A 23,448-nucleotide genomic window follows, 5' to 3' on the forward strand; every position below is an offset into this window, starting at 1 on the left:
TTTTGTAACCCAAACCACCCATCCATTTTCGGATCCGCTTATCCTCACAAGGGTCGTGAGGAGCCTGTTGGAGCCTATCCCAGCTGTCTTCGGGCAGTAGGTGGGGGACACCCTGAACTGATTGCCAGCCAATCGCAGGGCACACAGAAACGATTTTTTTTCCCAGGCTTCAAACACCAATTTGAACTCCTAAAACTGGCTTGACACCTTACTATGAATTTCTAATGCTCGTTTGAAACCCACTTTTGTAACCCAAACCATCCATCCATCATCCGTTTTCTGATCCACTTATCCTCACAAGGGTCACGGGGGGTGTTGGAGCCTATCCCAGCCGTCTTCGGGCAGTAGGCAAGGGACACGGTGAACTGGTTGCCAGCCAATCGCAGGGCACACAGAGACGAACAACCATCCGCGCTCACACTCACACCTAGGGACAATTTAGAGTGTTCAATCAGCCTGTATGCAACCCTAATTATTCTCTGAAACCATAACTTGAAACCCCAACTCTGTTTTAAAATCCCAAATTGAAAGCCAAACTCTGTCAAATTTTGGCTTCAAACCCTAATTTGAAACACCAACCTTAGTTCGAAACCCTATCTAGGGCTTGCAATCCTAACCCTGACTTTAAACCCGAATTTAAATTCTAACCCTGTCTTGAAACCTGAATTTGAAAGCCTAACCCTGGTTTGGAACGCTGCTAATGAAACCCTTCCCTTTTGGTGGAAACCCTAACCCTTGTATGAGGGTGCCAAGCCTGGCTTTGAAAGGATAATGCAGTCTTGACACTGTACTGTGAAGAAAGATCACCTTGTTGCGTGTTTCCTTGGGGGAGGCCAGTGTCTCTGATGGTGTAGTTGGCGGAGTCCTTGCAATCCTAACCCTGACTTTAAACCCTAATTTAAAATTCTAACCCTGTCTTGAAACCTGAATTTGAAAGCCTAACCTGGTTTGGAACGCTGCGAATGAAACCCTTCCCTTTTGGTTGAAACATCTAACCCTGGTATGAGGGTGCCAAGCCTGGCTTTGAAAGGATAATGCAGTCTTGACACTGTACTGTGAAGAAAGATCACCTTGTTGCGTGTTTCCTTGGGGGAGGCCAGTGTCTCTGATGGTGTAGTTGGCGGAGAATCCCTCCTTGGTGATGGCCGTGTCGGTTGTGATGGTCATGGACAGGATGCCCGTGTAGGAGATGACGCGGCCCGGAGACGTCTGGCCGCAGTAGCGCCCGATGTGGGGACCCACTGGTGAGCACGAAGCACAAAGAAAAAAAAAACGTCCATGTTTTCTTTTGATTTGGATTATTTGGAGTGACCGTGACATCATCAAAAATCCAAAAAGTGAACCTGCATTGACTCACTGCAATGAAAAGCAACACACAGGGTAACGCACCAACTCCCTGGCTAATCCGGGCTTCACATCGTACTTTTTAATTCGAACACTTGCTTGGAACCTTAACCCAGCCCTGTAAACTTCCTTTAAAACCCTACCCGTGTCTTGAAATCATACTTTGAAACTGTAATCCAGACTTCAAAGCATATTCCAAACTCATGAGAAAGAAGCACTCTTATTTCACTTCGGGATGTGATAATCGCATATTAATTGAGATGAACACCAAATTAGGTAATTATTTTTAAACCGATGATCATCATGTCATTTATCATGATAAATATTATCTTTCAAAAAAGAAAATCTCGTCATAGTCATCAACGAGGTTTGCATGCCAGCTGGCGGCATCCCCCCTTAACGCATTGTCACACTCGCGGCTCCGCTAATCTGCGAGGATTAATGTCGTCATCGCTGCCAGCTGCGAGCAATGCCGTTCACAATCTGTGACGGATTATACGTGGAATTACGACAGTTTTATCAGGCGCGCGGCATCCACGCCGCCAGCCTACGTGCTGTTGCCGATGTAACAATTATGCACCGAAGATATAAGACAAGATGCGTTCATCAAATTACTATACATGATACCCGATTATTTCCCTGGTTGGAAAAGCAGCAGGGTCTATTTAAGGGAGGTGTTTATTTTTCTTAAATAACCACCTTTTTTTTTATGGCTAAGGGAGGCATTTATTTATCTTAATTATGCCTACTACCAGTTGTTTAAACTGTTGGGAAAAAGGATGGATCTATTTCAGAGAGGTCCATCCATCCATTTTCTGATCCACTTCATCCTCACAAGGGTCGCGGGGTGTGCTGGAGCTTATCCCAGCTGTCTTCGGGCAGTAGGCGAGGGACACCCTGAACCGGTTGCCAGCCAATCGCAGGGCACACAGAGACAAACAACCATCCACGCTAACACTCATTCCTAGGAACAATTTTGAGTGTTCAATCAGCCTGCCATGCATGTTTTTTTTTTTTTGGAATGTGGGAGGAAACCGGAGTACCCGGAGAAAACCCACAACAGGCATGGGGAGAACATGCAAACTCCACACACATCGAACCCGGTACCTCTGCACTGTGAGGTCGACGCGCTAACCACTGGTCCACCGGGCCACCCTATTTCACGGTGGTGTTCATCGTAAATCATTACACTTACTACGTGTTTATTTCCTGATAAGAAAGGGGACCTATTTGTTTGAGGGAGGTGTTCATTTATCTTCAATCTACCCCCCTGCCCCATTTGGATAAGGGGAAGCTTTTTTATGAGGAAGGCATTTCTCAGAAAAAGATCCGAACCCGCAGGATATCCGTCCCAGATCTCCAACCAGTCATAGCGGCACAGCGCCCCCGGTGGCGGTGTGGTGTCGGGTTCCATGTCGAAACTGTCGAACTCCACCAAGATCTCGGACATCTTGGGGGCGAAGATCATGAAGGTGCACTCCAGGTTGTTGGGGTACTTGTCGGGGTAACCCGGCGTCTTGATGACCCCCGAGGGAGCCGTGAAGTTCTTGGAACATTCCTGACCTGTCGGGAATGAGATGCAAAGGAATGTTTTTAATATGGGGAAAGGGGTTTAAAGTGTCAAAGTGTGTTTGGTTGGGAACAAAATTGATGCTTGTGTGACCGCCTACCCCCCCGAGGGCCAACACATGTTTTCACATAAATGTCACTTTGCCTTTTAATTGGGGGAAGCAGCTCTTATTTACAGTTATCGCTTGTGATAACAGAAATAATGCCGCCGACTCTTCTTGCTGTTTGTTCAGATTCACATCTGCAGCTGGATTCGTTCACAGATACCTTCAGGGTCTCAAAGACAGTCATATCTTTCACAACTCTCGCAACAACACCGCGGCGGCAAACGGGTTGCGTGTTATGTTTCATTTGTGCCTTATGCCTAACTGAGCCTTTCTGCTTGGTCGCTCCTCATCAACTTTCCTCATCAATCACCACGCCGCCATTTTAATGACACCACCTGTATCGGTGAGTAGTGTGTGTGCGCGCGTGTGAGTCACGTTCACTTGGGGTGGGACACTCCAACGGATCTTGACTTCATTTTTGGGCCCTAAGCTCAAAGTCAGTTGGTTATGTCACAATTTCTCGGTTGTATCGAACAGCATGTGACGCTTCCGAAGACATGTTGCTATTGTGTGCGTGTGTGTGTGTGTGTGTGTGTGTGTGTGTGTGTGTGTGTGATTCTCGAGAAGAGTCACACTTGGGGCATGTTTCCCAGTGGGAATGTTCACTTTAATGTGTGACTCATCATGCAGTCGCGGACCATCCACTGAGTGTGTTTTTAATGTTTTTTTTTTTTTTTTAATTTGGTCCTGACTAAATGGCACATTTATCGTTAAAGATACCGCGATTGTTGTCAAATATACATTTTACGATGCTCTGTGTTTACGTTTCTTGACCAATCTCGCTTATTTATTCTTTATTTATGGCCGTTTGTATCTATTTATTTATTTTTAAGAGCACATACTGCGGCTTGATATCAGAGTGTACCTTAGAACAAAAAAATATATTTACAGGAATGGTATAATTAGTGCAAAAAAAAAAAAAATATATATATACAGGCATGGTATAATTAGTGCAAAAAAAAAAAAGAAAGAAATTGTATGTAACAATATGAAGAGGTGAAATAGTATATTATAAATACTGAGTGTACGAGTTCCATGGTGAGGTTTTGTTTTGTTTTTTCCCCTGAGGTGAAGACTTCAATTTAAACGTCTTTATGTGGCGGCTCCCCAGTGTGTAAAGTCAGCATGGAGGAACTGGGTGGAGACGAGATACGGAACCCACAATTTCCTTTTTATGCGCTTGCCTTCAGTATGACCTGACTGTTCATGTTGTGTAAACTGTGACCGATAGTCCCGAGACAACAATTTTCCTGTGGAATCGATTAAATCCGGTGTAACAGTAGGCCAAAAATATCAGCTTGGATGTATCAGTTGGGTTTTTAAAGTGATGCTTCTGAAAATTGTCATTTGAAAAGTGATTGAAGTGGAAATATGGACAAAGATTGTTTTTACAATTTTTTTTTCTAAATTGCTGGTTTTGATCATTTTATTTGAGTTTTTTTTTAATTGATTATTGCCTTCTGTTTGCAGTTTTTTCTTAGTACCGCTTCCCACAATGTTATTTTTCTGTCGCACTGTGTGTAGTATGTTTATTTTTGCAATCATGGTGTTTTCGATGACGTTGTTTTTCATATCACTGTTTTGATTATGTTGTTCCATATATCTGTGCTCTGAAAAGTTACTTTATTTTATGTTGTAACACAGCAGAAGATTGAATGACATTAAAATGAAAACCGCCTGCAGGAAAATGCTCCAATATTTGACCCAATAAAATAATTCTAAATTCAGATACAAACTAAAGACTAGCTATGATCAAATCCCCCAAAAACTTTTTTGGGACGCAAAATTGTAAGATCTTTTGACACATTTTCCCCCTTTATGGCAAATAAAGTGAATCCACGGGATAGACATCATTAATCGTGTCATGGCGCCAAGGTCGAGGTGAGCGTTTTGAATCGGCTACAATCCACACACACTCTTGTGTGCGCACGCACACTCTCATGCGGTCCAACTTCTTCAACACCGCTGCATTCATTGTCAGGTCGTTCCTGCTGCATTCAAGGACAAACGGACCATTAGCTAAACGGGCCGAGGATCCCGCGCACCTGTCTGCTACAAACACACGCAGGCACGCAAACAGCTCCTCATCGGGGAAATGTATTCAAAAACGGTCATCTTTTATCAGATTTGAGCATTCATATCTTTCTAAGAGCAGATTTTTGGTCATTCGACGGTGTTGTTAAATATACGTCGGTGATATTTGGTGAGTGGCAGCTTGGTGAAAGCAGGATCGATCCCAAGGGAGGCCAAGGAGTCGAAAAGGCAGCGGGAGATGTTGACATTCCCACAAGCTCGTTAATCATGTTCAGTTAGCGTGGCCACACGAAAAACCTAATACACGAGTGCGCCATTTTCCACATTCTTTTCTCTTGTTTTGCATCGTGTGGATTTTTAAATCAGGTTTTTGGTTGCTTTCGATATTGTTGCAGCGATGATCCAAAAATTACTGTTGTCGCTGCTTTTTCTGTACTGGTATTTTATTTTACGTTTTGTGTGCTGTTGATGAGATATTATCCATCACGGTTTTGCAATGTTTTTTTTTTTTTGGTGCCTACTGTTTACCATAATATCACTTTGGATGTTTTTCTATATACTGTATCTGTACATATTTCATTGTTTTTAATTCTGCTTTAATCGGTTTTCTGAATTTCATTCTGTTTTGGGTGGGTTTCTTTACCTGTATTTCTTTTTGTCAATTATGTTTTTTTTTTGGGGGGTTTTCTTCAGTGCCTCTCCCTTGTTTTTTCCTCGTTTATTATTTCCTAACCCTTTCTATATTTTCTACATTTTATTTCTATATTTTCTATATCGCTGCTTTATATGATCGTGTTTTTTCCTGTTTTCTATTATCCTGATTCATCTATATAATGAATATTCTCGATAGATTTTTTTCAGATTTTAGATTTTAGATTTTTTTCCAGTAATGTTTTCTATGAGGTTGTTTTCTCTATGATGGATGTTTTTGTCAATCACTCACTCACTCACTGGCACACACCTGTTTTGAAGACCTCGTAGCGTACGGAGAATCCGGCTCCGTGCGTCTCATAGTCAGAGACGAACTTGATGAGGAGCTGCTCGCCGCTGGAGATGATGGGCGAGGGTGCAATCTTGCCACAGAACTTGCCCAACATGGGCGCTTGTTCATCCTCACCGTTGTAAACCTCCACGTAGTCGTACCTGAAGGTGACACGCAGGGAGATTAGTGTGGGTAGAAAAAAAAAATTGAAAACACGCAGATTTCTTTCCCCCCAAAACATTTCCTTGAAATACGACTTCTTTCTTTGACATTTTTTTTCCTCAAAAGAAAACACAATTTTATTCTTTGAAAAAATTTATTGTCTTCCGAGGGAAAAAAAAAAAAATTCCTTGTTTAAAAAAAAAAAAAAAAATTCATTCACAAAAAAGAAGTGACAGCGCAAGGATCTGATTATCAATTCAGCACACCCAAACAATTCCCAAGTCCCGCCGCTTGTGCCCTAAGAAAGGCCGAAAATACCTTTTGAGATCTGGTCGGACCTTTGGGCAAACCTTGTCGTCTTATGACGATCCACATTCTTGAAGGAGACAGTAAGTGCCATTCTTCAGGTCAATGCAAAATGCATCGATATCAATAAAAGAAGGCCTCGCTGGAGGAAAAGTGGGCTAAGGAAGTCATATGACACGCCCAAAGACACAGGAAACAACGGCCGATTTCATGAGACAACAAGAGGAGACTTTGTTAGCGGATTAGCAGCAGATAAGCGAGCAGACGTGTTGAGCGGTGTGAGGCAAATCAAGAAATGACAGATTAGACCTTTAAGTGCAGTTAAGAGAGGCAAACTTGTTAGCAGGCGCACATCTGGAAGGGATAACCACACAACTCACACTTAACGCTGTGAGTCACATTGGTCCACTTTCACTGGAATTATTGAAAAAGGTTTCCAAAAAAAAAAAAGAGGGAAACTGTTGTAATTCGCATTCCGACCTTTAGTTGGCGATGTGACTTGGATTGGTTTGTAAACTACCCAAATACACGTAGGTCCACATTGAGCATGATATTCGTCTCGAATTATGACATAATTGGTTATGATTGAATTGAATTGAATAAAACTTTATTGTCAAATGTGCTGTATGTGTATGGAGTATGATTCACTCCAATGAGTATGTGAAGAGCTTTACTCTTAAGTACAGCGCAATACAATTCACTCTAATTGCGATACAAACGACAACAGTTATGACAACACGGCTCAATTCAATAAAGAAGCAACACAATTTACTCCAATTAGGATGAAAGCCATTCAAATTTTTCTATGGTACAAATGTGACTTGGATTGGTCTTGTAAACTACCCAAATACACGTAAGTCCACATGGAGCATCATATTCATCTCGAATAATGACATACTTGGTTATGACTCACTCCAATGAGTATGCGAAGAGCTTTAATCTTAATGACGGCGCAATACAATTCAGTCTAATTGCGATTCCATCGACAACCGTTATGACAATACAGTACAACTCAATTCAATGAAAAAGCAACAAAATTTGCTCCATTTAGGATGAAAGCCATTCAAATTTTTCTATGGTACAATTCACTCCAATCGAGATACAACACAACTAGTGTACAACAATTAATCAAGTAATCGACTACAACTCGAATGTATTTTGATGATGGATTCATCGTTTTGATACGTTGTTTCATTTATCATGAAATCCTCAAAATTTAACAGCATTCTCTGATTTATGTAATCCTCCACGAAAGCAGAATGATCATCCGTGTGTGTGTTTTTTTTTTTTGCCAAAATAAGACATTTGCAAACATCTGCTTTTATTTTGGAGAGCAATGATCGAACTTTTTTTCCTGCACTGACAGTTTGAAATAATGTCAGGATATTTTGTGAAGAAACAGATGGCAATTAACCTACGTTTTTTTGTTTTTATCCAATTCAACGATTAATCAAAAAATTTTAACAGATTATTAAAATAATCATTCGTGGCAACCCTAAATACTACACGAATCCCTCAAATTACAATGCAGAATGATTTCCTGCAATTGCAGTGAAATTATTTGTGATACGATTCACGTCAATTACAGTACAATACAATTTACTGCAATTACCTTACAATGCACTTCAGTCTTATGATGAGCCACTCCAACTACAACGCGCTTCTTTTAAAATCCAATTCAACGATTATTCAAAGAAATTTGACAGATTAATTGATTATTAAAATAATCGTTGGTGGCAACCCTAAATACAACACAAATCCCTCAAATTACAATGCAGAATGATTTCCTGTAATTCCAGTGAAATTGTGATACGATGCACGTCAATTACAGTACAATACAATTTACTGCAATTACCTTACAATGCACTTCAGTCTTATGATGAGCCACTCCAACTACAACGCGCTTCAATTATATCATTTCCTCCAATTACGATACAAGATGATTCCACTTCATCGAAATGCGATGCGATATCATTCTCTGTAATTAATTTCCTGAGATGAAAATGCGAAATGACTCGACGTTGCGATCGACTTCAGTTACGAGACAATATAATTCACTCAAATCCTAATTCAACACAATTTCATCCGACGACGCTTTGATGACAATACGATCCACTTCACTTTCAACGCTTACGATTTACTCGAACGGCAAAATGTTCTGATGGACTTCGATTCCAAAGTGATACACTTCACTTCCACTTACGATGTGCTACAATATGATCACGCCATTTACGATGCGATACGATTCGCTCCAATTTTACACTCACACTCACGCAACACGATCTTGTCATCTACAAGTGGCGTCTGTGTATCATTGTCCATCTAAGCCTTGCTGGGACGCCGCAGATGGCATGCACCACTTTCAACGCGACGGTTACGATTTACTCCAACGGCGAAACGTTCTGATGGACTTCGATTCCAAAGTGATACACTTCACTTCCGCTTACGATGTGCTACAATATGATCACGCCATTTACGATGCGATACGATTCGCTCCAATTTTACACTCACACTCACGCAACACGATCTTGTCATCTACAAGTGGCGTCTGTGTATCATTGTCCATCTAAGCCTTGCTGGGACGCCGCAGATGGCATGCATGCGTGTGTGTTTGTGTGTGTGTGTGTGCGCGCACTACACCGCCACCTGCCATCAAAACATGCGCACGCGTCCATCTTTCTTCATTTCTCATCCCCTGCGTGATCACTGGGAAAAAAAAAATCCACCTCATTTGCTCTCTCTCAAGCACACACATGCGCGTGCCCCCCCCCCCACCATGATGCTCTCAGTCAATTTCCAGCTCATCTATGCAATCAAAGCGTTGAATACACAACTCAGACAACCCCATGTCCGGAAAGGCTAACATAAAACGTTCAATCATTAAAGAGGACGCCATTGAGGCGTCAACCCAACTACACACTCACACACACACACACAAACACACACAGTACACATAGCCAATCAATAATTGTGACACAAACTATCTGGAATACGATGAACACTTTGAGTGCCCCCCCAAATATCCCCTCACCCTCCAAAATAAAGTGTGCCAAGCGTCCTTCACCTCGTCCGTGCACAAGAAGCCTGAAATCAAAATGCAAGCAGGAGAGGAAGACTAGGGATCTGTTCTCATTCAGGCCAGCACAAGAATGCATTTTTTGGAACCCGATTGTGTCAGACAGGCTGTTTCTATGTGTCACGCTGCAATTGATGAGGCCAAACATGACATGTAGCGTGTAACGTAAGAATTAAAGGTGGAAGTACAAACTCTTTAATCAAGCACAGTGACATTAGGGAGCACAGCCTGGCTCAGCCAAACTTGCAAATGCAGATGTGCGTCCCAGTAGGCAAGAAATACGGCAGTAAAGCAACAATGGTCCACGCCGCCTTTTGCCTGAAGTTATCAAGGAGACACTCCAGTTGACCCTCCACCCTAGAGAGGACCAACACTGTGGAAAATGAACGGATGGATGGACATTTTCAAGGACATTGCACCAAATATTGTGTTCAAATAATTCTTACTGGCGGGGGAAAATGGACAACGTTCATAAGTAAATCACAATATTGGTTCAGCCTCACACTTAAAAATTCAAAACGACAAAGAAAGCATGAGTGCCAAGTTGAAAGCTATGCTTCGTTTCTCAGAAATCACATTGGTCATTAGTCATTAATGCTCTGGACTTGCATTAGGAAAAAAAAAAAGATGAATCAGACATATAATTTGTCATTGCATTCCAATTGAACGTGGTCACTTTACATCGATGAATGCCAAGAAAAGCTGTGTGTGTGTGTGTGTGTGTGTGCATACAAGTTTTGCGAGGAGAAAAAAAAGGGTCTTTGTAATACAACACTCAGTCATCAGCTGCCCTCCAAGGAGGGCAAAGCAATAAACAGTGTATCACTCCCACTTCATTGTGACAAGTCTGGACCATCTCCATCCTATACCCACAATAAACAGGCCCCCCGCAACATGTGATATTAATAAGCATGCTAAATACACTCACACAAAGCAAGTTCTTCTCCTCTGAATCCATGTACAGTGATGCCTTGAGATGCGAGTGACCCGACTTACAAGTTTTGAGATATGAACCATCTTTCAGACCGTTTTTTTTTTTTTGCTTTGATTTACAAGCGCACACTTGATATATGAGCGTTCCAGCCGGGCATTGAACTCAACTCAACTGGCTTCACACAGCTTCAGTTTGGCAGACAATGAACAATCCACCCCCAACCCTACCCCCCCAAAAAAATCCAACTCCATTTGAAGTTTACCGTCAGACTAAACAAAACAAAGAGAATAACACATGTACTATTTAACACAATCGCACAGGTGAGCCTTAGAAAAAGTCTGTTAAGCAAAATAAAGAGGAACAGATAGCATTAGCGAAGGATATTTCATAACAAAAGATGGAGCAACACATGTAGACAGAATATGTAACAATATTCACTGGCCTATATTCTTGAGCCTCTACACAGAACAACAAAATATTACTGCAGCTTCCTGAGGAGCTGAGACCGTTTTCTTGTACCTTGTATTACACTGTCCTCAGATAGCCAATGCATGCACATCAGAAGGAGCAGCACAAAGTCCATTGAAGTGCAATATCATCGTGTGCTATTTTTCTTGTTGAATAACACATTACAAAAGTTCTTTTGTTTTTGGTTTTACAAGAAACAGCATTCCCTTTCATTTTCAATGGGGGAAGATGCCTCGTTTTATGTAATTGATTTTTAAAAAAATATAAATAACCTCTAAATATAAATAACTTTGAAAAAGATACTTATTTCATGTTTTGTGATGTTGACAATGCGACACAGATTCAACGATCTCCGATAGGAGAGACTGTGCATAAGTGTGTGTTGCGTGTGTATGTGTATGTCCGTTTCCCGACAGGAGGTCACCCCTGAGGCGTTCTTAGCAGACAGACATGACACATTCCTCTCCCAGGGAAGCAAAAACAAGGCTTGATTGTCCATGCCACTTGTTGACCACCATTTTGGTTTCTTCCGTGCAGTCATCCTTATTTGAGAGAAGTCAAGAGTTCCTGTATGCTCTTGATGGCCTGATAACAGAATAACAGTCTCATGATTTGGACTACAATTGTTGTCACAACAGTCCTAACAAAATATTTCGACCAGGGGTCCCCAACCAACGGGCCGCGGACAGGTACTAGCAAGCCATTTTGTAGCATGCTATGAAGACAAACTAAACCAAAAAATATTGATTCATCATCAGAGTATGAAAAGTGTTTTTTTTTTTTTTTTTAACAAATTAAAGGTTTAAACTACATTTGAACAGTGCAGAGAAGCAAACTGATTTTTCTTAAGTAAGACATCAGTAAGCGATGACAGAACTGTGTAAAATTTTGAACTGGACTGTGAAATTTTGTTTTGAGGACAGTGGTACCTCTAGTTACGAATGTCTCTTCATACGAAATTTTCAAGTTACGAAATGTATCAACAGGAAAATATTGCCTCTTGTTACGAAAGAAATTTCCAGATACGAAAAGGTAAAAATACAGTATGGCTTGCTACTCGCAGCTCCGAGTTTCCTGAACGCAACATACTTAGAGCTGCTCTGCCATTGGCTATTACCGAGCATTATCCTGGCACCCCATTGGCTAAGAGGGACTTCTACCGTATGTGTCGATGTGTGTAAATAGAAAAATGTGTCTATGCAGCGTCTTCCTCATTCGCCCCTCGGGCCATGAGGTGTTCCGATAGTTTTATGTAAATGTGAATCACCCAGAAAAAGTGTTCACCAGTCAGCCGGTCGCTCAATATGCTGATGTTTGCCTTGGACGTCTTCGAAGGATTGTTAAAAGCAGACAAAAGCAAATGTCCTTGGATCAGTTCTTTACAAAACGTCAGTCAAAAAAACACTTCTGAGAGAGAACATGGAATAAATAGAGCAAAAATCGATGAGGATGCAGTTAAAAGTTAAATGACCATCATTTTTATTCTTTGTTTTTTACATTATGCTTATCTCACATTTTTTGTGCAATAATCTAATTGTAACATGTATTTGTTACACATTTTGATGCATTTTTATGCTTTAGGAAACATTTATGTCTGAATTTTGGGGCGCCTTGGAACAAATTAGGGCATTTACTGTACATGGAAAACGCGTCTCTACTTAGAAAATTTTCTAGTTCAGAAATTTCTTCCAGAACCACTTAATTTCGTAAGTAGAGGTACCACTGTACATGATTCCCCATCCATCGATTCATTTTCCAAACCGCTTATCCTCAAGAGAATCTCTGGCATGCTGGAGCCCATCCCAGCTGTCTTTGGGCAGTAGGCAGGGCACACCCTGAACTGGTCGCCAGCGGATCGCAAGGGCTAAAGGAGGTATGTTTGCACCAAACAGAGTCTGACTGATGTTTTCAGGTTGTCATCACTTTGTTTTATTGCACCAGATGTCATGCGTCAACACTGAATTACAATCTTGGGTTTTCTTTTTTGTTTTTTTTTTTTTTTTTTTGCTAAAATGACTGAGATTGAAGAAGTCAAGACTTGAACTCTTGATGGCCTGATAAGAGAATAAGAGTCTCATGACTGGACTAAATTTGCTGCCTTAACAGTCTGAACTGCATATTGATGTTTGAGAGTAGTTCAGGACTCACAAGATAAACAAACAAAAAAATGTGATTCTAAATTTATGTTCGGATCCAACTATGAGCAATGAAACTGAACATACTGACTGATGCATGTACTGTCTGATAATACAGGTGTTGATTGGTAGTTTCAGATTATGAATTTAAAATGTAAGCATATTATGAACAAATGTACATCCTGCCAAACCAACTCTGAGCTTTTCGGGCCATCATTACTTTGTTTTATTGACCAACTATCAACCGTCAATTTTGGATGATTAAATTGTGTTTTGAACAGGTCTTCAACCGTTAGAAGATATCTTTTGATTTAACCGAGCCTGATTGCGACTGCCACATGAGAGTCCATGTAATAATCCATTTGTTTCAATGAATCAATTGCTGTCAACCTTGGGATCTTGGGTCTTTTTTGGGGGAACTTTAATCAATTTCAAGTGTGGCAAAGTTCTTTCACTGCAGCAGGATATCCTGAAGGCATGACAAGTGCACGTGAAGAGGAATAGGAAGTCCAGTTTAAGGAATAGAAAGTAGCTTGGAGGAGGCCACTAACCGAAAAATAACTCTTTGAAAAGCGTTGAGAAGTAGCCGTGGAATGGTAAAGAAGGAGGAGGTCACCAAGGGTGTTTTGAACTCATGCTGAGGCGTTCGGATTATATCAGCGCATAATCAATCCACTGTCCTTTTAGTGCCTGTTGGCATCAATGCTGGGATTGACGATGCCTCCCATGGGGGAAAGAGCTGCGGCTCAGCCAAATACAAAAAAAAAAAAAAAAAAAAAAGGCATCCTGAATTATCCCGCCACCGACGCATGTACCCGAACGGGCACATGCGCGTTTTTTTTCCCCCCCCTGCTGCTCAGCGAGGATCGGCACTTTGGCGACGACGCTATTTCAGATGTGCGATGAGACCAAAGTGTTACCGCCGCCGTCTGTTCGCTTTTAACGTTGACTGAATGAGAAGGGAATCACTGGAAGAAAACGGGATTTTTATTTTGTTTATTTCAAAAGGTGAAGCCAAAACACGTGAATCGCGCCTTGAAGGCTGCGTGCAGCATAGGCCCTTAATGATGAAAAATATCTCACATAAGCTAGCTAGCTAGCAAGCAAGCTAGATAGATAAATAGATTCATTGATTCCCAGACTGTCCCTGAAGAAAACATTTAAGGACATTTGAAGCATTTGCTCATATGGTGAGTGACTAGCTAGGATTCCCGGACTGCCTCTGAAGGCAATATTACCAACTATTTGAATTTGGATGGATATAAAGACAGTTACACAGGACGTTTAAACATTTGGGACAATCACACGGTTGTTGTGTGGGGAAAATTTTAATTTTTAAGTTTCCCGAAGGCAACACAGGGATAGACAGAGCGCTTAAAACAGAAAAGATACACAATTGCCAACTATTAGATAGGGATATAAGTTGAGCTAGCTAGAAAAATTAAACATTGAATGACATTGGGAACAATGAGTGACTCCCAGAACAAAAATTGTGACTATCTTTGAAGGCAACATCAGACAAGATGAAGTGATATACATAGATAGCAAGATTCTCTTGATCTTATCTTTGCCCCCTCGCTTCTCTGCGACATAGTTGCAACGTTTGACTCACTCCCAAAAACAACGGCAGTGCCGCCAAGTCAGAGAGCTTCGAGCTACACGCTGGCTTCATCATCCAACACAAACACACAACAATGTAATCATGAAGGAGGCCCCCTCAAACACGGAGCTGCTGGGTGGGCTGGAACTATCATACATACGACTTGAACAGCAAAGTACATACACTAAAAGCCCATTGGAATTGTGAAATTATTTCAAAGACGCACGTGCTATCCATAACTCTAAGAGGACAAAAGTATTGGAACACAGACCTTAATCAATCAGAAGTTGAAAGACTCCTTCTCTCTTCTCTTATGTGTTATCCATACTCCACATTTTCTTCAATTTGTTCATGTGTCCCAATAATTTTATTCACATGATCTTTTCTGGTGTCTCAATACATTTGTCCAAACTCTTCCCGACTTTTGGTGTCCCAATACATGAGATCATTTTTTTTTCACCACCAAAGCCAAAAGCAAGTCGTCTTGTTTGTTCTGTAGTGATAATCAAACCCACCTTTACCCCCTCCCCTTCACGTGTCTTCGCGTTGACCCCAGACACACACACAGAAGATGACATCAAAAAAACAAGAGCCCTTCTTTATGAACTGTGAATGCGTATGTGTATACATGTGTGTGAGCGTGTCCATAAAGAAGGGGCTCTTGTTTTTTTGACGGCGGCTCTTCTGTCTTCTTTAAAGGGCTCCATAAAGACCTGGTGAGTAAATCACAGCCGCACAGATGGTCTCCCCTCCACTACTATCGGATCGTGTTGCAGACCCGCGGGACTCATAAGCATTAGCGCCGTAGACGCTTTGTACTTGTTTTTTTTTTTCCCCCCCTCTCATATTTTGTAATGATCCAGCGTGCGTGCGTGGGCGACGCAGTGAGCAACAGTGCAACTATGCCATAACACCTACAATCGGATGAATCAGACTGCATTGGTTTTCATTTTTAATGGATGTTAATGCTGCAAAGGCAAGAGAAAACTGCTGATCCGTTGGAATTCAGTTGCGAATCAAAAAAGCAGCACCAAGGGAGGCACCTCAACAGCTCTCAGATGAACTCAGTGTTAACTTTGGTGTTAGATGTGATCATAAGTCTGCGACCTTTCTACAAATGAGAGCTTCTGCCCATTTCCCCAAAATAGACCTTTTTTTTTTTTTCCTGAGTACATGCTGATGTGTGGTCGCTCCAAAATGTTGTGTGGGTCTGCGTTTATGTTCCAGGATGCGATGCCACTTGTTAGTTTGCAGAGGCCACCGAGTTTCATGGCATTTTACATCATCTCTGCATAACATCCCCTTTTTTTTTCTCAAGTAGACTGTTGACAAGTGGTCACCCCACAGTGTTGTTTCCAAAAGGGTTTGCATTCAGGAGAGCGACACCGCTAATTTGCGCTACTCAATGCTTTGACAAAACAATCCCCTTTTTTCTCCAGTACACATTTGGACGCTCTACAAATGTTTTGTGCGGCCATGCGATGCCATTTATGACTTCAGCCCGCCCTGCCTTATTTTTTGCCATCATGTAAACAGAGTCCTCAACAACTATTAGCATTCCAGCAGACTGACAAATGGGCTCTTCATATAGTGTTGGAGAGGAGCGACGCCTCCGTAATTTGTTCTGTTCTACAACCTGAATTGAGCTTGGAGGTTGCACACCATTTTGAAACACTCATCTACCTACATAAGACAATCAAAATTCTATAAAAACCTCTCGGTAGGACGCGGTACATGAATACTGTACAGCTTAATGTCTGAAGTCAGCATTATCATTTATTTTTTTAAAGGTTGAATGTTCACCTTGAAGAGAAATCTTCTCGAAATTCCCAGCAAAGAGCCAAACAAAGACATTGTTATCCACTGCAATCAAGCAGGAAGCACAGAATCCTCCGAACCTCATTTCCTTCTGCAGATGTGCACCCCCCATCATCATCATCATCCAGACTCACCCTGCACCTACTTGTGACAGCTGCAGTGAGGCCCGGCAACCAATGGGTGGCAGAGCAACCCGCGGTATCAAAACGGTAAAAGTACTGTATGTGTGTGCGCGCGCGTGTACGTGCACGCACGCGCGAAGTCTTACTTGCAGTCTCGGTCCTCCAGGTCGAAATGCGGGTTGAAGTTGATAAGAATCTTCTGGCCCGGCTCGGGTGCCGTGATCACCCAGGCGCACTGCTGCGAGGGTGGGTAGGCGCCAGGGTAGCCCGGGGAGGTCAGGTAGCCCGGGGAGTGGATGTCGATTGCTCCGCCGCACTTGTCTGGAAGGAAATGTCACAGTAAATGTCACTATTGGACGTTTTACATGAATCCATAAATGTATGACATGCACACACAATGACAGAAGCGGGCGCCTCCTCCGACACTTGAATGTGTTTCAAATGGCACTTTGAAACAGAATTGGACTACGCGTATGCCGCATTTGACTGGAACCCGCTCGGAACGCACCGGTCTGGGTGAGCGCAGCCGCCAGGACGACTTGGGTGAGCAGGAAACGGAGGAGGAGAACCCAAAGCGGTCCAACGCGCGTCCTACTGCTCCGCTGCAACATCCCGACCGAGAAATTCGTCCCCAAAATACTTGTCAGGTGTCGCCCACAAAGTAATAATAATAATTCAAATCAATAAAAAGTGAGTCAATGATCTCAAAGTAAGAGGTCCATCCTCAACTTGACAGGTCCTGGGAGGTGAATAATCCAAAGGCGGGAAGGGGGGAAAAAAAGGAGGAATTCTGTAAGGTCCAAGCGACAGGTACGCGGGTTCCCACCCGCAGAGGAGCCTCGGTGACCGGAGAAACCTCTTCCAGAAACGGCCGTCGGAAATCCGGAGCGGCGAACCGGGGCGAAGCGACCCTCTCGTCAGCTCGCTGAGGCAGACAGCATCGCCCGCTCGCTCGCCTCCTCACTCCGGAGCTTTTTCTCCGCCCCCCTCTCCATCCGTCACGGCGCCGATGTCGGGGGCAAACTGTGGAATTTCCACTCCCACAAATCCAGCTGCGAGGCGGCCACCGAAGAACGCGAGCGAGGCGCGTACATGCGATGGAACACCCTGAGAAATGTCCACCACCAGTTTTACAACCAATACGTTTCCCTTTCCTTCACTTTGTTCCATTCGCACTCTTTTTGCAAAACGACGAAACGATCTCACCTTGTACAGTTTCAGTCTTTCTTTCAACACAAACTCAAGATTCCTCTCCGCCAGTTAAACAAATAAAATAATCGGGCTCAAAGTGTGAAAATTACCGCTGTATATTGACTTCGTAAACTGGCAAGCTACTTCTGGTTTCTATACGTCGACCTCCAGGTGAGAAGCATGAATGTGACGTTTGAACTTAATTTTGGAGGTGGACTGTCCCATTGTCGCCCATGGTGAGTTCAGTTGCATTCAGTTTAATAATAATAAACGACTTCATGACGAAGTTCTAGGATTAATGAATGTAGTAAAATACAAATTATTGTGAGTGACGTCCCCCCAAAAATGAATTATTTCTCTCTGGGTCAAAGCCACACCCCTACACAAATTTGAATTGAGGTAGCCTGATTACGTTTGCCTGTAGGTAGTGAATGCTTGCTTCATGGCGACATGGAAAGCAAGTTACAGTGATCCCTCGCTATTTCGCGGTTCGTTTATCGCAGCTTCAGTGCATCGCGGATTTTTTCAAACATATTCATATTTTTTTTTTTTTTAAGTCCGCAAAAGGTCCGCGAGAAGCAGCGAAAGTCAGCAAAACAACAGCGAGTCACATAGGGCAACATATACAGTACGACCTGTATATGTTTACTGTATTTTGTTATTCATAAACTAACTTAATTTATACATCCTCTTGTTTCTTGTTTTATGTGGCGAGGGAAGAAATTTCATCTGTGGCACATCTGACAATAAAGTTGTATCCAATCCAATCCAATGTTTAAATCTATGAGTATACAGCATTAAGTCATGTTAATTACTTCAAAATTTACTTCCACATACATGTATACCATTAAATTTGGCCTTATAAATATTATGTACGTGTACCTATATGGGGGCCGGGGGGGGTCGCTACTTTGCGGATTTTTGTTTATCACGGGTGGTTTTGGTCCTCATTAACCGCGATAAACGAGGGATTACTGTACTCTAAACCGAGGTGAAGCAGAACATAATCACACAGTCAAGTGTTGGCTGCGGGATGTATCCCAACGTCTTTTAAAAGTGAAAACATTTGATTTCATTTCAACCTTGAAAAGTACTAGCCAGGAATGAGGCTACACCAGGGCAAAACGGGGCTATAACCACCTCAGAAATCTGTGTAGCCCCAAAATAAAACAGTGATTCCCGCCCTTTACTGAGCCAAGACACATATTTGAAATTTGAAAATCTCACATCACCAAACAAAAAAAGTCACAAAAAGTGGCTATACATGCCAATGATATACTTTCTGCGATCAAATAGAATATCAGTTACTGGTTCGGTCTCTATCAGTCACTGGCATAGCTAGATGAACAAAGACATGTTTTATAAATACACATTAAAAAATAGCCAAATAGATACATTTGATAACACTGGTTGAAAAATCACTCTTCCAAAATATTTTCTCAGTCCCCCAATGTCAAATCCTGAAGCCGTGGCCAGTACTAACACACAACTATTGAATATAGCTTTTCCACAACCCCAGGTTATCACATACTCAACGACAGAGGTTATTTTTCAGACAGATGACGTTCGTAATATATTGACAACAGAACCTGTTGTGCTATCTGACCTTTCCACCGCGAATGAGTCACCAGTTGTGGTGCCGACTTTGGTTACGTTGACAACGAACAAACCCCCCATAGAAATTCCATCGCATTCTCAGTGCTGGCTATCACATTTTGTCAGTAAGCTAACAAGTGACACTTATCGGTAACTGTGCAGTTCACTTGGTTGGTCACTTGATGGGTGCGGAAATTTGAATACAAATGTGAAGAAAAAGTATTTTTTGTCCTCTTTTCAAATTGAATTAAACTGTAAAATTAAAACTAAATGTATTACCCCCCCACCCCCAAATCTAATGAGTTCTCCCACTACAAATTTGTACGGAAACACCATTTGCTGAATTGGTAATTTACTCACAAACAAGCCATCATATAATATCACAACTTAATGCCTTGAAATTGAATAAACAAATTTTATTGACATAGTGGTTATTGATGGTGAAATACATTATAAATGTGAGCCATTATTGGGTGACACAAAATGACTACTGTGATATTAACCCTTTCATACACCCTGTAACCTGATACCATAAGCTGTCCGCTGTAGTTCCCGCTGTTCCCTAAAGGGTTAAGGCGCAGCAAAATGTATTTCACATGACAATTTTTAATGAATTTTGAGATAAAACACTCGAGACAATAGCAGAGACTGAATGTTGCCCAAGATGAATACACGATGTCCTGAAAAGTGACTAATCGCATTGAGAGCGGCGGATGAGCCAGAATGGATCTTGTCCTTTGACCATTTTGAACTTAAATCAAGGATCAATAACACTTTCTGCCATATTGATGGATGCTGATTGGGAGAAAATCGGGTTAACTTGACAAAAGCCCCAACATCAACGTGAAGAACGACGGTCAAGTTCTGGTCTAACCATCTGTGAGCTCCGTCTATGTTTCCCAGAATGCTCTGAGCCTGTGATTCAAAATCCCCCAACCCCCTTGACATTTCTTTAAAGCAGCGATCATTGATCACAAAGAGATTACGTTAGCGCAAAGGAGTTTGTTATGTAGAGATGACGTATAAGATGACGATTAGCGTTTCAGTAGACGTGCTGTAGCGAGCGATCATCTATCATCTGTACGTCCATTTAGCCATTCTCCCTCTATTTTTCCTTCCTTCTATTCCCCTCCCCCCACCACTGTCTTCCACAGACTGCAGAACTAAATTGTTTAAAAAAAAAAAAAAAAAAAAAAAAAAAGCCGACAAGAACATCCGAACTTTGTGCTTATCAGAAGCACTTTAGATGGTGGTTGTTTGGTGCTGACTCAGATTTAACAGAGTCTTGAAAAGAGCCCATTCTTTGGTTGCGGACTAAAAATAAACAAATGAGATGTGGTTGCATAAGTGTGCACACCCTCTTATAATCGGGGATGTGATCTGGCCGTGTTCAGAATTCAGCCATCAAATTCAAACATGTTAAATGCGAGTCACATGTGCCAACATTTAATGTGCCTCTGATGAACCCCAAATAAAGTTCAGCAGTTTCTCATTCCTTTTATTAAGAGTGTTATTTTATGAATCGAGTTGTACAGTTCAATAGTTCACGCTGTGAGAAAAAGTTTTGAACTAATTTATCTGGACCTTGCGTTTGAACAGCAGTGTGGAGTCTCTCTCTCTCTCCCTCTCTCTCTGTTTTTTTTTAAATAGGTTCATAGAAATGTTGCTACATCTTTTCTGAAAAGCGTATTTAAATGATAATCGCGGCTCCCAAATGAAATCATGTTTCAGTGGAAACGACAATAAAGAAACAAATGAGGAAGTCTCATGGGATGGCGGCGTTCCTCTCAATTTAGTGTTGTTTTCAAGTTGTCTTAGGAACAAATACAGAGTGCATTTGAATCGCAGGAGATCAAAGAGCGTATTTGTTCCTCAACTTGCATAATGCGTCTCCAGATTTCTTTCAAGTCTTCAACACAACCTTCAGCCTTGTTGTTGCTCATACTAAATTTTAAACACGTCGCCAACTCACATGTTGGCCTGTGATCAGGCTTTTATCCCCAGTCAGACATATACTCTGATGTTATAAAAACCTGCGGGAAAAAAATTAATACAATAAAAAGTCCTGAAGGTCTTGCAATGACCCCCTTGCTTGTGGGGAACACAGGATTAACCTGGCCAACTCAACTAGGCCACACCCCTTAAATGCACACATCCAACACACAAATGCGGCAGTACGTAATCACCCTTGAGTTACATTGATTGATATATGAAATAAATAGATGAAATATTACTGAACGTCATCTACAGACTCAGTCCAGATAGGAAAGCCTCGACTCTGAGTGTAACACGATGAAGCAGAGGTGATCAGTTATGTACAGATCTGCTCCTACAAAGTAGATTTAATCAATTAATAGAATGCGATGTCATCCATTTTAAAAATACCTAATCCAATTTAAAATAAAATGATAAAACCATCGACTGAAGACAGCTAGACGAGCCCGGAGTCAAAGTTAATGTGAGATCTTTGCTTTGATTCGATTTACATGTAATCCGTTTAGAATCCAGATTAAAATCACAACTTCAAAATCAAATCAACAAAAATTCCAAACAAAAAAATAATGGCTTCAGGCCAGCTAGTAAAGGCCAAAGTCCCAACAAAACATGCTGATGCAGAGTTCTCCAATCTGTGTTTAGATTTGATCCAAAACATCCAAATTAAAACCATTTGTTTGGTCAATTGGCTCAGGCTTCCACTGTAAAACCTCTCTGACATTTTATACTGTTCGAGACCTGCTATAGATGATCCACAATTTTTAATATTTCACAATGTTATTGTTCGTCTGACATGTGCTACCCAAAATAAACCGGCCTTTGCCTGACTTTCCCCAAGGAAAGAAAAGCTCATGAAATGTTTGGCAAACATGACTGTGCCAAAAAATGCAGGAAATCGAGAGCGATAAAGGATGTTATTTTCTTGTCTCTTCATCGTCATCAACATGTGCATTTATGTATCTCGCCAGTGAGGCTTCACTCACACACACGCGGAGGATTGAAGGAGGGTGGCGTTTGTGTAATGACACAGTCACGTCGCAGTAATTACAGGAGGCACTGACAGTGATCCATTAGCTTTGGGAGACGGGGCGGCGAGCAGTAATGGCGGCATACAGGCTTCTCATACGCACAAACCACTCCGTGTGTACATATGTAAAAATATATACATCTAAAAATAAGACCTTTTATTACACACCCGCAAGCATGCAATCAGTCGCAACCTCCGGGAAAATAAATAAATAAATCGGCCCATGACACTAATTTCTCCGATCAATATGAAGTTTGTCGAAATGGCCCATAATAACAAGATGCACACAAAAAAGTCACATTTTTTGCGCTCATTCGTGCCTCCCTGAAAAGTTTGGGGGAAAAAAAAATTGCCTTTGGGGAAAAAAAAAAAAGTCTTCAATCAGTATGAAATTGGTTGTATTTGGCCAACTTAAATGGGCATATGAAACAGCCTGAAAGGTATAGATGGAATTGGGAAAGGAAGTCGACCATTTTGCAGTCAGTTGCACCCGCTGGAAAGGAAAGAAAAAAAAAGTCAGCCCCTGTCACCTGTACCTCTACTTGACTTTAAATTTGTTGGGGGACGTCAGTTATACTCTGAAGAAAGTAAAAGACTTTAGGAACATCCCTGGGGTTGAACAGAAATGCACACTCACCTAGCTTAACATTTCTTAGCTAAAGTAGCCTGAATATGACAGTTTAGCATAGCTTAGTTTAATTTAAGGAGGACGTCTGACAGGACAAGCTGAAGGCAGAGAAGCAGAAGTGTCCCTTTACTTCACATTTGAAGGCTAAAATGTCCTAAAAATGTACAGTAATTTAGCTTATGAGCACATTTTAGCATAGCATTGTACAGTGCCGCGTCACGGTTGGACACTACCGGCCTACACAATGAGTGTTAGCTTAGCTTTATGAGCTAATGCAGCCAAAATCAGTTGAACATATCTTGCCAACACTCAAGAGGCTAACATAGCCAAAATAAAATACTGTGGACTCAACAA

General features: G+C 41.7%; 1 protein-coding gene and 2 long non-coding RNA genes across 5 annotated transcripts in view; 2 read left to right on the forward strand and 1 right to left on the reverse strand.

Moving 5' to 3' along the window:
* The window catches only part of LOC109529500 (neuropilin-1a-like), a 37,697-nt gene extending 20,299 nt beyond the window's left edge, over window positions 1-17,398 (reverse strand). For both annotated transcript variants that reach the window (XM_019892895.1, XM_019892894.1), the window contains exons 1-5: window positions 17,166-17,398; window positions 16,804-16,978; window positions 6,016-6,197; window positions 2,680-2,907; window positions 1,071-1,241 (exon numbers count right to left, since the gene is read on the reverse strand). In XM_019892895.1, coding sequence (XP_019748454.1) covers window positions 1,071-1,241; window positions 2,680-2,907; window positions 6,016-6,197; window positions 16,804-16,978; window positions 17,166-17,268 — 859 coding nt within the window. In that variant the 5' untranslated portion in view covers window positions 17,269-17,398. The remainder of the gene's footprint in view (window positions 1-1,070; window positions 1,242-2,679; window positions 2,908-6,015; window positions 6,198-16,803; window positions 16,979-17,165) is intronic.
* Window positions 14,166-16,915, forward strand: LOC109529536 (uncharacterized). 2 transcript variants are annotated; one of them, XR_002170850.1, is made up of 3 exons: window positions 14,166-15,433; window positions 16,556-16,744; window positions 16,824-16,915. It is a non-coding gene; the product is annotated as an uncharacterized LOC109529536 (long non-coding RNA). The 2 variants fall into 2 exon arrangements; XR_002170851.1 differs by having other exon boundaries at window positions 14,171-15,433; window positions 16,633-16,744.
* On the forward strand, window positions 17,226-17,954 carry LOC109529538 (uncharacterized). Its single transcript, XR_002170853.1, has 2 exons — window positions 17,226-17,318; window positions 17,394-17,954. It is a non-coding gene; the product is annotated as an uncharacterized LOC109529538 (long non-coding RNA).
* The last annotated feature ends 5,494 nt before the right edge of the window (window positions 17,955-23,448 follow it).

This window comes from Hippocampus comes, unplaced genomic scaffold (genome assembly GCF_001891065.2).
Source record: "Hippocampus comes isolate QL1 unplaced genomic scaffold, H_comes_QL1_v1.1 scaffold255, whole genome shotgun sequence".
Taxonomy (NCBI): domain Eukaryota; kingdom Metazoa; phylum Chordata; class Actinopteri; order Syngnathiformes; family Syngnathidae; genus Hippocampus; species Hippocampus comes.